At 37.7% G+C, this 14,685-nt stretch overlaps 1 protein-coding gene across 7 annotated transcripts in view; it reads right to left on the bottom strand.

Moving 5' to 3' along the window:
• GCFC2 (GC-rich sequence DNA-binding factor 2) overlaps positions 1 to 14,685 on the bottom strand; it is an 83,732-nt gene that overhangs the window by 60,582 nt on the left and 8,465 nt on the right. For all 7 annotated transcript variants that reach the window (XR_827285.1, XM_010862967.1, XM_010862970.1 and 4 more), the window contains exon 3: positions 886 to 1,107. Coding sequence is in view for 6 of the 7 variants with exons in the window: in XM_010862967.1 (XP_010861269.1) it covers positions 886 to 1,107 (222 nt within the window). In the remaining variant the exon portion in view is untranslated. The remainder of the gene's footprint in view (positions 1 to 885; positions 1,108 to 14,685) is intronic.

Genomic DNA, 14,685 nt, shown 5'->3' with positions numbered 1-14,685 from the left:
CTCTGCGACCCCATGAATTGCAGCACGCCAGGCCTCCCTGTCCATCACCAACTCCCGGAATTCACTCAAACTCACATCCCTCGAGTCGGTGATGCCATCCAGCCATCTCATCCTCTGTTGTCCCCTTCTCCTCCTGCCCTCAATCCCTCCCAGCATCAGAGTCTTTTCCAATGAGTCAACTCTTTGCATGAGGTGGCCAAAGGACTGGAGTTTCAGCTTTAGCATCATTCCTTCCAAAGAACACCTAGGACTGACCTCCTTTAGAATGGACTGGTTGTATCTCCTTGCAGTCCACGGGATTCTCAAGAGTCTTCTCCAACATCAGAGATTCTCAGTTATGCCTGAGAATCTAAATATGTATCAAAAATAATTTCTGGGTTAATAGGAACCAAAATACCATTCAGAAATGGTATTATCTGAAGTGACAAAAATCTGGTAAAATATTCCTCTTAATAAATGAAAAATGTGAAAATATTCTTTGAGACCTAATGATTGTTGGTTGAGGAAAACTTTTTACTAGAGCAGGGAAGATTTTAATATATGACACCTAAAATCCCTATAGATGCTTCCATGTTAAAAAATCTTATAAAGGTGACAATGGAAATCTTCAATATCAAAAATATTTTATCAAAAACTCTACAAATTTTTTAATCTGTCAAGAATGATCAAGTGGAGATCAGATAACAGTAAGCATTATTGCACCCTTTGATAATATTTTGATACAGACATGTAAAATATTTTAGAAGCCATGATGTCAGTGATATTGGTATAAAACATTTTAGAATAGGAGAAGCTACATTATGTTTTTATGGATATACTTACCATAATATATTCTACTTAAAAATGCCTTAATATTCAAATACTATAAATAAATTAAATACGTACTTGTTTCTTCAGCCATTCTTTGTCTAAGTGTTTGAGGCTTTGGGGTAAATGGCATTATATCTTTAAAATCATCAGGCTCACTTTCAGAATCTTCACTGTTTTTCTTCATACCAGAGTTGGTGAAGGTATGTTTTACATCCAAAGAAATATAGTCTTCTTGGGCCCTGGCCAATTTGCATTTTCTGTAGGTTGCTTGCATAACAGCTGCATCAGGGATATTTACTGAAAGGAACAAAGAGGAGGACATTGAAAACAAAATACCAAAAGAAAGAAATATTCCTCATAATTAAAGGAAAAAAGCACCATTTTTCCAATTTTTTCATTATTTTGATATAACTAAAAGATTCAAAATCTGCATCAATAATGGAAGATATTTCGGCAGAGGTTAAATATAACATAAAGAAATGAAGCAAATCTCGAAGCATCAGAAAATAAACTGAAACAACTCCAATTAATCTTTTATGTTTCTTATTCATCACATGTTGTTGCTGACTTTTTGTTGAGGGCTAGCTACTTCTCCTTTCCAGAAATTCTGAGATTACCCAGGTAGGGATGTGGAGAGGACTGAGCATGGAGTTACTCGTGGAGTGTGGAGAGCAGAATGACAGGTGGGAGAGCCGTCTGACATAAAGTACAAGGGACAGCCTACTGTGACCTGCCCCTAGACACTGGGCATCCAGGCACACAGGGAGTGAGAGACTGAAACCCAGTACACACTCAGATCAGGCTCAAGGGCCTGCGGTAATCCTCACATAAACAAATATAAGTGAAAAAGTATAAAAAAAAAATCAGGTTATTTACCAGGATTAAAATATTTAAAGGACATCTTTTAATAAAACCTTATTTTACTTTTTATTTTATTCATTACAAACTTTATTGATATCGACTCTTTCAACTCAAAACAAGTTTCTTCATGCATGAGCTAAGTTATCTCTACACTCAGGAAACAAATGGTTTCTTAAGGTAAACAAAATGGAAAGGGAAATAATCATTTCTAATACTTCAAAATATTAACAGGAATACCAAGTCACTGAGTAAAATTTTCTAACTTTTCTCACAAATTAGTCCAAATTCTTTGAGAAATAAAAGGATCATATAACTGGAGATATAGAAATATTCTATTTTTTAATAAATTATTTTAATTGGAGGATAACTGCTTTACAACACTGTGATGGTTTTCGCCATACATCAACATGAATCAGCCATGGGTATACATGTGTCCCCCCCATCCAGAAGCCCCTTGCCTTATCCCTCTGGGTTCTCCCAGAGTACTGGCTTTGGGTACTCTGTTTCATGCATTGAACTTGCAGTGGTCATCTGTTTTACATAGGATAATATACATGTTTCAATATCATTCTCTCAAATCATCCCACCCTCGCCTTCTCCCACTTAGTCTAAAAGTCTCTTCTTTATATCTGTGTCTTTTTTGCTGCCTTGAATATAGGATTGTCATTAACTGTCATCCCAAATTCCATACATATGTGCTGATATACAGTATTTGTGTTTCTCCTTCTGACTTACTTCATTTTGTATAACAGGCTCCGGTTTCATCCACCTCATTAGAATTGACTCAAATGTGTTCCTTTTTATAGCTGAGAAATATTCCATTGTACCACAACTTACTTATCCATTCATTTGCCAATCGACATCTAGGTTGCTTCCATGTCCTAGTTATTGTGCTAGTTAATGTCCTAGTTCATCGCAGTAATAGTGCTGCAATGAACACTGGGGTACAATGTGTCTCTTTAAATTCTGGTTTCCTTGGTGTGTATGCCCAGCAATGGGACTGCTGGGTTGTATGGCAGTTCTATTCCCAGGTTTTTAAGGAATCTTCACACTGTTCTCCATAGTGGCTATATGAGTTTGCATTCCCACCAACAGTGTAAGAGAGTTCCCTTTTCTCCACACCCTCTCCAGCATTTATTGTTTGTAAACTTTTTGATGACAGCCATTCTGAAAGGCATGAGATGACACCTCATTGTGGTTTTGATTTGCATTTCTCTAATAATGAGTGATGTTGAACATCTTTTCATATGTTCACCTGCCATCTGTAGAGTCCTTGAACTACAAGGAGATCAAATGAGTCAATCCTAAAGGAAATCAGTGCTGAATATACATTGGAAGGACTGATGCTGAAGCTCCAATACTTTGGGCATGTGATGCAAAGAAGTGACTAATGGAAAAAGACCCCGAGGCTGGGAAAGATTGAAGGCAGGAGAAGAAGGGGATGACAGAGGATGAGATGGTTGGATGGCATCACCAACTCACTGGACATGAATCTGAGCAAGCTCCAGGAGTTGGTGATGGACAGGGAAGCTTGGCGTGCTACGGTCCATGGGGTCGCAAAGCGTTGGACATGACTGAGTGATTGAACTGAACTGATGTCTTCTTTGGTGAAAAGTCTGTTTAGTTCTTTTGCTCACTTTTTTGATTGGGTTGCTTGTTTTTCTGGTATTGAGCTGCATGAGCTGCTTATGTATTTTGGAGATGAATTCTTTGTCAGTTGTTTCATTTGCTATTATTTTCTCCCATTCTGAAGGCTATCTTTTCAACTTGCTTATAGTTTCCTTCATTGTGCAAAAGCTTTTAAGTTTAATTAGGTCCCATTTATTTTTGTTTTTATTTCCATTACTCTGGGAGGTGGGTCATAGAGGATCTTGCTGTGATTTATGTCAGAGTGTTTTGTCTATGTTTTCCTCTACGAGTTTTATAGTTTCTGGTCTTATATTTAGATCTTTAATCCATTTTGAGTTTATTTTTGTGTATGGTGTTAGAAAGTATTCTAGTTTCATTCTTCTACAAGTGGTTGACCAGTTTTCCCAGCACCACGTATTGAAGAGACTATCTTTTCTCCAATGTATATTTTTGCCTCCTTCATCAAAGACAAGGTGTCCATAAGTGCATGGATTTATATCTGGGCTTTCTATTTTGTTCCACTGATCTATATTTTTTTCTTTGTGCCAGTCCATACTCTCTTGATGACTGTAGCTTTGTGGTATAGTCTGAAGTCAGGGAGGTTGATTGCTCCAGTTTCATTCTTCCTTCTCAAGATTGCTTTGGCTATTCAAGGTTTTTTGTGTTTCCATACATTGTGAGATTATTTGTTCTAGTTCTGTGAAAAATACCATTGGTAGTTTGATGAGATTGCATTGAATCTATAGATTGCTTTGGGTAGTATACTCATTTTCACTATATTGATTCTTCCAATCCATGAACATGGTATGTTTTTCAATCTATCTGTGTAATCTTTGATTTCTTTCATCAGTGTTTTATAGTTTTCTATATACAGGTGTTTTGTTTCTGTAGGTAAATTTATTCCTAAGTATTTTATTCTTTTCAATGCAATGGTGAATGGGATTGTTTCTTCAATTTCTCTTCCTGAGTTTTCATTGTTGGTGTATAGGAATGCAAGGGATTTCTGTGTATTAATTTTATATCCTTCAACATTACTATATTCATTGATTAGTTCTAGTAATTTTCTGGTGGCATCTTTAGGGTTTTCTATGTAGAGGATCATGTCATCTGCAAACAGTGAGAGTTTCACTTCTTTTCCAATCTGGATTCCTTTTATTTCTTTTTCTTCTGATTGCTGTGACTAGGCCTTCCAAAACTATGTCAAATAGTAGTGATGAGAGTGGGCACCATTGTCTTGTTCCTGATTTTACAGGAAATACTTTCAACTTTTCACCATTGAGGATAATGTTTGCTGTGGGTTTGTTGTATATGGCTTTTATTATATTGAGGCATGTTCCTTCTATACCTGCTTTCTGGAGAGTTTTCATCATAAATGGATACTGAATTTTGTCAAAGGCTTTTTCTCCATCTATTGACATAATCATATGGTTTTTATCTTTCAATTTGTTAATATGGTATAACACATTGATTGATTTGTGAATATTGAAGAATCCTGGCATCCCTGGAATAAAACCCACTTGGTCATGATGAAAAACACTCTAATTTTTAAAACAGAGAAACAGTTCTTAGAAATTACAGAATATACTTGACACCAGAACTAAGAAAATCATGAAGTGGTTGTTTAATTATGAAGCAGTCAGTGGTGAACACTAGAAACCAACATGCTCATTAAAAACAAGGAGAAGCAAATCAAGTGACTTACTTGACTAGAATTTTTTGTAAAATAGTACCAGGAAAATGATGCAGGTGTCTCTTCAACTTCTCAAAACACTCAGGATAATGTTAGCATTTCCTGACGTTGGCTACACATTAGAACCACCTGGAAAGGTTGATAATCTGATAACTAGGCTCCCATCAAAAATATGGGATCTAAATTCAGTTGATCTGAGGCAAAGTTGAGCAACAGTATGTTTTACAGCTCCCTCAGTTCAGTCACTCAGTTGTGTCCGACTCTTTGTGACCAGACTCTTTGCAACATGAACTGCAGCACGTCAGGCTTCCCTGTCCATCAGCAACTCCTGGAGCTTGCTCAAACTCATGTTCATCAAGTCAGTGATGCCATCCAATCATCTCATCCTCTGTCATCCCCTTCTCCTCCTGCCTTCAAACTGCCCCAATCTTTAGAGTTCCCAGGGAATTTTAATGTGCTACCAGGCTTCAGCAATACGTGAACCGTGAACTTCCAGATGTTCAAGCTGGTTTTAGAAAAGGCAGAGGAACCAGAGACCAAATTGCCAACATTTGCTGGATCACTGAAAAAGCAACAGAGTCTCAGAAAAATATCTATTTCTGTTTTATTGACTATGCCAAAGCCTTTGACTGTGTGGATCACAATAAACTGTGGAAAATTTTGAAACAGATGGGAATACCAGACCACCTGACCTGCCTCTTGAGAAACCTATATGCAGGTCAGGAAGCAACAGTTAGAACTGGACATGGAACAACAGACTGGTTCCAAATAGGAAAAGGAGTATGTCAAGGCTGTATATTGTCACTCTGCTCATTTAACTTATATGCAGAGTATATCATGAGAAACGCTGGGCTGGAGGAAGCACAAGCTGGAATCAAGACTGCCGGGAAAAATATCAATAACCTCAGATATGCAAATGACACCACCCTTATGGCAGAAAGTGAAGAGGAACTAAAGAGCCTCTTGATGAAAGTGAAAGAGGAGAGTGAAAAAGTTGGCTTAAAGCTCAACATTAAGAAAACTAAGATCATGGCATCCAGTCCCATCATTTCATGGCAAATAGATTGGGAAACAGTGGAAACAGTGGCTGACTTTATTTTGGGGGGCTCCAAAATCACTACAGATGGTGACTGCAGCCATGAAATTAAAAGATGCTTACTCCTTGGAAGGAAAGGAGTTACCTAGACAGCATATAAAAAGCAGAGACATTACTTTGTCAACAAAGGTCCACCCAGTCAAGGCTATGGTTTTTCCAGTGGTCATGTATGGATGTGAGAGTTGGACTATAAAGAAAGCTGAGCGCAAAAGAACCGATGTTTTTGAATTGTGGTATTGGAGAAGACTCTTGAGAGTTCCTTGGACTGCAAGGAGATCCAACCAGCCCATCCTAAAGGAAATCAGTCCTGGGTGTTCATTGGAGGAACTGATGTTGAAGCTGAAACTCCAATATTTTGGCCATCTTATGCCAAAATGCGAAGAGCTGACTCATTTGAAAAGACTCTGATGTTGGGATAGATTGAAGGCAGGAGGAAAAGGGGACGACAGAGGATGAGATAGCTGAATGGCATCACTGACTCAATGGACATGAGTTTGGGTAAACTCTGGGAGTTGGTGATGAATAGGGAGGCCCTGCGTGCTGCGGTTCATGTGGTCTCAAAGAGTCAGACATGACTGAGTGACTGAACTGAACTGAACCAGGGTTATGATGATACACTTAGGTTCAAGTGCATGAATACAGAAACAAAAACACTTGAACTGGAAGTGATTCACCTATCAGTCTCTCCCCCGGTGGCTCCGATGGTAAAGAATCTGCATGCAATGCAGGAGACCAGGGTTTGATCCCTGGGTTAGGAAGATTCCCTTGGAGAAGAAAATGGCAGCCCACTCCAGTATTCTTGCCTGGAGAACCCCATGGACAGAGAAGCCTGGCAGGTTACAGTCCATGGAATTGCAAAGAGGTAAACACGACTGAGTGACTAACACTTTCACCTACCGGTGACTTGATGGGGTTTAATCAATAAATCACAAGCAGTGGACTAAATAGTCAGAAAACTAGTGTTACATAAAGCTAATCCTCTCTCAAGCTACAATAAAGAAATAAAAGCTCAAGGAAGACTCTTCCATCCTGTCCTGTCTATAACTAACACCTAGCTCAAGGGTTCCCACATAGCAGATGCTGTTCAGACATAAGATGAATTAATAATGTTAGTATATCGCTTTATAATAATAAAAACATATTTTTACAGATTTATAACTCATAAATAATTTTCATATATATCATCTGACCTAAAAAGTAGTGGTTAGGAGGGTGATCAAGATGGCAGAGTAGGAGTTCATCTCTCCCCACAAACACATCAAATACACATCTACAAGTGGAACAATTCTCACAGAAAACTAATTGGAAACTAGAAAATCTACACAACCAAAGCTGCAAGAAAGATCTCCATGTAACTGGGTAGGAGAGGAAGAAAAGGGGGCATTATGACAAGACCCATGTTCTTGGGAGAGACATATAAGAGAGAAGGTCCACACTGTCAGACTCTTGTCTGGGGAGTACCCCTGCCAGCTGAGAAATCTGTTGGGACAGAGAGAGGGGCTGGAGAAGCCTAGACTTTATTTGAGTGCAGGCATGCTGACTTGCTAACAGTAAGAGTGAAAAGGAACTAGCTGCTGATGGCTGCTCCCCCACTGTTCTTCCCAAGCCTCACCTTACTTCCCAATCAGAAGCACGCACCAAGTAGGGCCACAAATACAAATACGCTAAGTGCAAATAGAACCTGGGAGAGAACACCAGTTACTTCTGTGGAGACAGTCTTGAGGGTCTGGGCTGTAGTCCTGGCTGAATCACATAGCCCATTGTTAATGTACACATGGAAGGGGTGGCTTCTGTATCATCTGAGCCACCAGGGAAGCTCCTGAATACCCTATCTGGCAAGATTATCATTTAGAATAGAAGATAAAGAATTTCTCAGACAAGTAAAAACTATAAGAATTCAGTATTACTAAACCTACCCTAAAAGAAATATTGAAATGTCTCTAAATAAGAGAGAAACAAGAATCTATAGGAAAGGGAAAATCACAATGGGATGCCAAATACATAAGAGGATTGCTGCTGCTGCTAGGTCGCTTCAGTCGTATCCGACTCTGTGTGACCCCAGAGACGGCAGCCCACCAGGCTCCCCAGTCCCTGGGATTCGCCAGGCAAGAACACTGGAGTGGATTGCCATTTCCTTCTCCAATCATGAAAGTGAAAAGTGAAAGTAAAGTCGCTCAGTCGCGGCCAACTCTCAGCAACCCCGTGGACTGCAGCCTACCAGGCTCCTCCATCCATGGATTGTCCAGGCAAGAGTGGGTTGCCATTGCCTTCTCCATAAGAGGATTGAAGATCACTTAAATAATCTATGTACTTCATAGATTAAAAAATATTCTTGTAAAAGCAATTATAACTACAATGAACAGCAAAAGAATAAGCATGAAGATGTAAAATATGAGATCAAAATTTTAAATGTGGGGGAAGGAACTATAAAAATGTAAATTTTTTACAACATATTTGACTTGTATGCCTATCACTTTAAAGCAAGTTGATATAGTTATGGGTCAACATATCAATATTTGAACCCCACAGTAATCACAAATTAAAAACACAGAATAGATTCATAAAAACCAAAAAAGGAAGGAACTCAAGCAAAATACAAAAGAAAACATCACACCACAAAAGGAAAAACAAAAAGAAGAAACAGAAAACAAGTACAAAAACAACTGGAAAACAAGGTTTAAGATGGCAACAAATACATACTACCAGTAATTTTACTTTCAAAGTCAATGGACTAAATGCTCCAAATAAAGAGTGGCAGGCTGCATAAAAAAACAAGAACCTAAAATACACTGTCTATCAGAGACTCACTTCAGCGTGCAGAACACACACAGATAGAAAATGAGGAGATGGAAAAAGATATGCAAATGATGAGAAAGTGGTAGTAGCAATACTCATATAAGACAAAACAGACTTTAAAATAAAGGCTATAAAGAAAGACAAAGGGCACTGTGTAATTATAAAGAAATCAATACTAGAAGAGGATTTACACTCATTAACATATATACACCCAATCTAGGATCACCTAAACATATAAAGCAAATACTATTAGGTTGGTACAAAAGTTAACTGAGCAGTTTTGGATCATGAATTTTAAATCATTATAACTAGGCTTAAACATATCTTTATTAAACAAAATAGGCACCTGTCTCAGTCAACACATTTTTGCCAATCAGAAATACGTTTATTTATTCCTGTAGTATAGAAATCCATGCTTTGGGATTCAGTAAGCTCTGGGAAAGCATTTTCTGCCTCCTGCTGGGTGTGGAAGCATTTTTCCTGCAAAAAGTTGTTGAGATGCTTGAAGAAGTGGTAGTCAGTTGGTGAGAGGTCAGATCAATATGGCAGATGAGGCAAAATTTTGTAGCCCAATTTGTTCAACTTTTGAAGTATCGATTATGCGTTGTAGTCAGGAGTTTTCATGGAGAAGAACTGGGCCCATTCTGTTGACCAATGTCAGCTGCAGGCACTGCAGCTTTTTAGTTCAGCTTACAATTTGCTGAGCATACTTCTCAGATGTAATGGTTTCGCTGGGACTGAGAAAGCCAGAGTGGTCAAACGGAGAGCAGACCACCAAACAATGACCATGACCTTTTTTTGATGCAAGTTTGACTTTGGGAAGTGCTCTGGAGCTTCTTCTCAGTCCAACCCACTGAGCTGGTCACTACCAGTTTTTTTTTTTTTTTTATAAAATCCACTTTATGTTGCACATCACAGTCTGAGAAATGGTTTGCTGTTGTTATGCAGAATAAGAGAAAATGACACTTCAAAACGAGGCACCCACTTATCGAGCTTTTTCACCTTTCCAATTTGCTTCAAATGCCAAACGACTATAGAATGGTCGACACTGAGTTCTTCTGCAACTTCCTGTGTAGCTGTTACACGGATCAGCTTCGATGATTGCTGTCAATTGGTCGTTGTCAACTTCTAATGGCTGGGGACTACACTCCTGATCTTAAAGGCTCTTGTCTCCTTCGCAAAACTTCTTGAACCACCACTGCACTGTATGTTTGTTAGCAGTTCCTCAGCCAAATGCACTACTGATTTCACAAGTTGCTTTATGACCCATTTTGAACTTGTTTAAAAAAATCACTCAAATTTGCTTTTTGTCTATAAGCATCATTTCTATAGCCTAAAATAAATATAAAATAAACAGCAAGCAGTAAATCATTAGCAAAAAAAACACAAAGCAAGAAATGTGCAATAAAATGGTGTGTAACATAACCACATTTATTTCAGAATGTATTCCAATATCAAATGGCCAAGTTCAACAGTGTAAAAACCAGTTACTTTTCTGCCAACCTAATGACAGATGTAAAGTTACAAACTGACAGGAACACATAACAGTAAGAGACTTTAATACCCCACTGACATCAGTGGACAATCCAGTAAGGTGACAGGTGAACTAAAAGAAAAGAATTCACATCAAAAAAATCTCTAGGGAAAAAAGTAGAAATCAACCAGAGAAAGAAAAAATGGGAAATGATCAAACACATGCAGACTAAACTACATGCTACTAAAAATCCCATGGGTCAACAATGAACTAAAAGTCAAAAATACCTCGAAACAAATGACAATGAAAACACAACCACATGAAATTGATGGGATACAGAAAAAGTAGTTCTGGGGGAGTGGGGGTAGGGCGTTCATAGTGATGTCATCTTCCCTCAAGAAACAAGAAAAATCTCAAATAAACAACCTAACCTAACACCTAAAAAAATTAGAAAAAGAAAAAACAAAACCCAAAGTCAGCAGATGGAGAAGGAAATGGCAACCCACTCCAGTGTTCTTGCCTGGAGAATCTCACGGATAGACAGGAGCCTGGTGGGCTACAGTCCACAGAGTCACAAAGAGTCGGACATGACTTAGAGACTAAACAACAAAGTCAGCAGAAAAAAGGAAATAAGAAAGATTAGAGAGGATATAGATAAAACAGAGATCAAAAGAACAATGAAAAGATCAATAAAAACCAAGAGGTGGCCTTTTTGAAAAGATAAACAAAATTGACAAACCTCTAGCCAGGTTCACCAAGAACAGAGAGGAACCAAATCAACAAAATAAAAAATGAAAGAGGAGAAATAACACTGATACCACAGAAATACAAAAGATCATAACAGAATACTAGGAACAATATGCCAACAAATTCAACAACCAAGAAGGAATGAACAAGTTTCTAAAACATTACAGCCTGCCAAAACTGAATAAAAAAGATATAGATATTCTGAACAGACCAATCACTAGAAGTGAAACACAATCAGTAATTAAAAGAAAAAAAAAACTCCATATAAACAAAAACCCAGGACCTGACAGCTTTATTAGGAAATTGTACCAAACATACAATGAGGAACTTAAACTTATCCTTCTCAAACTCTTCTTAAAGACTGAAGAGAAGGGAACACTCCCAAATTCATTCTATGAAGGCCACCATCACCCTGATACCAAAACCAGACAAAGACACAACCAAAAAAAAAAGAAAATTACACTGGAACATCTTTGATAAATATAGATACAAAAGTCCTCAGCAATATATTAGCAAATCAAACCCAACAATACATGAAAAAGATTATACACCACGATCAGGTTAGATTCATCCTAGAGTGACAAGGATAGTTCAATATCTGCAAATAAATTAGTGTCATACACAACACTGACAAAAGGAAAGTAAAAAATCACATGATTATCTCAAAAGATGCAAAAAAAGCATTCGACAAATTTCAGTATCCTTTCATGATAAAAAACTCTCACCAAAGTGTGTATGGAGGGAATGTATCTCAATATAATAAAATCTATTTATGACAAACCCATAGTCTACAATATACTCAACGATGAAAAGAATGTCTTTTCACTAAGTTCTGAATAAGAAAAGGATGTCCATTCTTATCATCTTTTTTTTTCTTAGTACACATCCAGAATTTATTCTAATACATTGTGAAGAACTTGGGTCAAAGGAGAAAAACATATTACCATCTCATAAAATAATCACAAAAGATTTAATCCTGCTTATATTTAAAGAAATGTAATAATTCTACACAACAGTGCTCTGTGTACTTGCCTGACTCCAAAGATCAACTTTTACACTCTATCATCTTGCCTCTAGTAAGCAACGTAAAACCACTGCTGAAGGTGGTGACTACGACTATATGTTCTATAGTTCTTGCTCAAATGCTTAGTCATGTCTGAGTCCTTGTGACCTATGGACTATAACTTGGCAGGCTCCTCAGTCCATGAGAGTCTCCCAGCAAGAAAACTAGAGTGGAGTGCCATTTCCTTCTCCAGGGGATCTCCCCAACCCAGGAATCAAACCTGTGTATCTTACATCTCCGGCACTGGTAGGTGAAGTCTTTACCACTAGAGCCACCTGGGAAGCCCCAAAGGAGAAAAACATCTCATAAATAATCATAAGATTTAATCCTGTTTATATTTGAAGAAATGTAATAATTCTACACAACAGTGCTATGTATACTTGGTTTTTCTTCAAGGAATGAAACCTAAGAATTGTGCTTCTTATGTATTTATTTATTATTTTATATAGGAGTATGGGCTTCCCTGGTGGCTCAGATGGTGTAGAATCTGCCTGCAAGGCGGGAGACCTGGGTTCCATCCCTGGGTCAGGAAGACCCCCTGGAGAAGGGAATGGCAATGCATTCCAGTGTTCTTGCCTGGAGAATCCCATGGACAGATGAGCCTGGTGGGCTACAGTTCATGGAGTCACAAAGAGTTGGATATGACAGAGCTACTAACACTTTCACATAGGAGTACAGTTCATTAACAATGTTGTTAGTTTCAGATAAACAGTGAAGTGATTCAGTTATACATATATATGTAGCTATTCTTTTTCAAATTATTTTCCCATTTAGGTTATTACAGAGTATTGAGCAGAGTTTCCTGTGCTATTCAGTAGGTCCTCATTGATTATCTATTTTATATATAGCAGTGTATACACATCAGTCCCAAACTTTCAATCTATACCTACCCCCCTCACCCTTCCCCCCTGAATCCACAAGCTCATTCTCTGAGTTTGAGAGTCTGTTTCTGTTTTGTAAGTAGCTCATTTGAATCACTTTTTAGTTCTGCATATAAGCAATATCATATGATATTTGTGAGATTTATTAAAACAAAGAAATAATGCCATTTACAGCAAGCAGTATGGATGGATCTGGAGATTATCATACTAAGTGAAGTAAGTTACGCAGAGAAAGACAAATAGCTCACCATTTCTACTCAACATAGTTTTGGCAGTCCTAGTCACAGTAATCAGACAAGGAAAAGAAACGAAACATACCCAAATTGGAATTGAAGAGACGAAGTTATCATTTTGCATAGATGACATGATACTCTATATGGAAAACCCCACACATTCCACATAAACACCATCAGAATAAATAAATTCAGTAAGATAGTCAGGCTACAAGATTAATACACATAAATCTGTTGTATTTTTTTACTCTAACAATGAAATATCAGAGGGAGAAAGTAAACAAACCCATTTAAAATCATATTAAAAAAATCCTAGGAAAAAACCTAAGGAGGCAAAAGACCTAAATGCTAAGAACTATAAAACATTGACAAAGGAAAGATGATTCGAAGAAAGGGAAAGATATCTCATGCTCTTGAATTAGAAGAATTAATATTATTAAAATGGTGATATTATCCAGGGCAATCTTCAAATTTGATGCAATCTCTATCAAATTACCAATGACTGTTTTTCACAGAACTAGAACAAATAATCCTAAAATTTATAAGGAACCACAAAAGAACTGCCAAAGCAATCCTGACGATAAAGAAGAAAGCTGGAAGCACAACTCTCCCAGACTTCAGATAATACTACAGAGCTACAGTAGAGTCCAGAAATAAAACCACACACCTACTGTCAATTAATCTTGACAAAGGAGGCAAGAACAGAACAAAAAAAAAGACTCACAGATGTAGGAAAAAAACTTACGTTTACCAGAAGGGAAAGGGTGTCAGGGAGAAATAAATTAGGAGTATGAGATTGAACAAACTACTATATATAAAATAGATAAGCAATAAAGACTTACTGTACAGCACAGGGAACTATATGCAATATCTTAAAATAACCTATAATGCAAAAATAATCTGAAAAAAATATATATAACTCAGTTTGCTGTATACCTGAAACTAATACTGTAAGTCAACTATACTTCAATATAAAAAAATAGAGATTAATACTATGCCCCATGGGTAAGGAGTCTCTGCAACAATGAATATCTCAAAGCAGACATTCCAGTACTAGATCATTCTAATAGATGTATCATCTGAACAACAACAACAACAAAAATAAACACACTGTATCTCATATATACTTCCTTAAACTTATCTCATTTCTTCTTCTTTCCTCTCCAGAATGAAAGAAAAAATAAAATGTTCCTTACAAGGCAAGTTTTCATCTTGCATAACACCCTAGGACTCAGTTCAGTTCAGTTCAGTAGCTCAGTCGTGTCTGACTCTTTGCGACTCCATGAATCACAGCAGGCCAGGCCTCCCTGTCCATCACCAACTCCCGGAGTTCACCCAGACTCACGTCCATCGAGTCAGTGATGCCATCCAGCCATCTCATCCTCTGTCATCCCCTTCTCCTCCT

Source organism: Bison bison, unplaced genomic scaffold (genome assembly GCF_000754665.1).
Source record: "Bison bison bison isolate TAMUID 2011002044 unplaced genomic scaffold, Bison_UMD1.0 scf7180017864486, whole genome shotgun sequence".
Classification (NCBI taxonomy): Eukaryota; Metazoa; Chordata; class Mammalia; order Artiodactyla; family Bovidae; genus Bison; species Bison bison.
The sequence above is the reverse complement of the archived record's forward strand: the minus strand, read 5'-3'. Positions and strand labels throughout refer to the sequence as shown.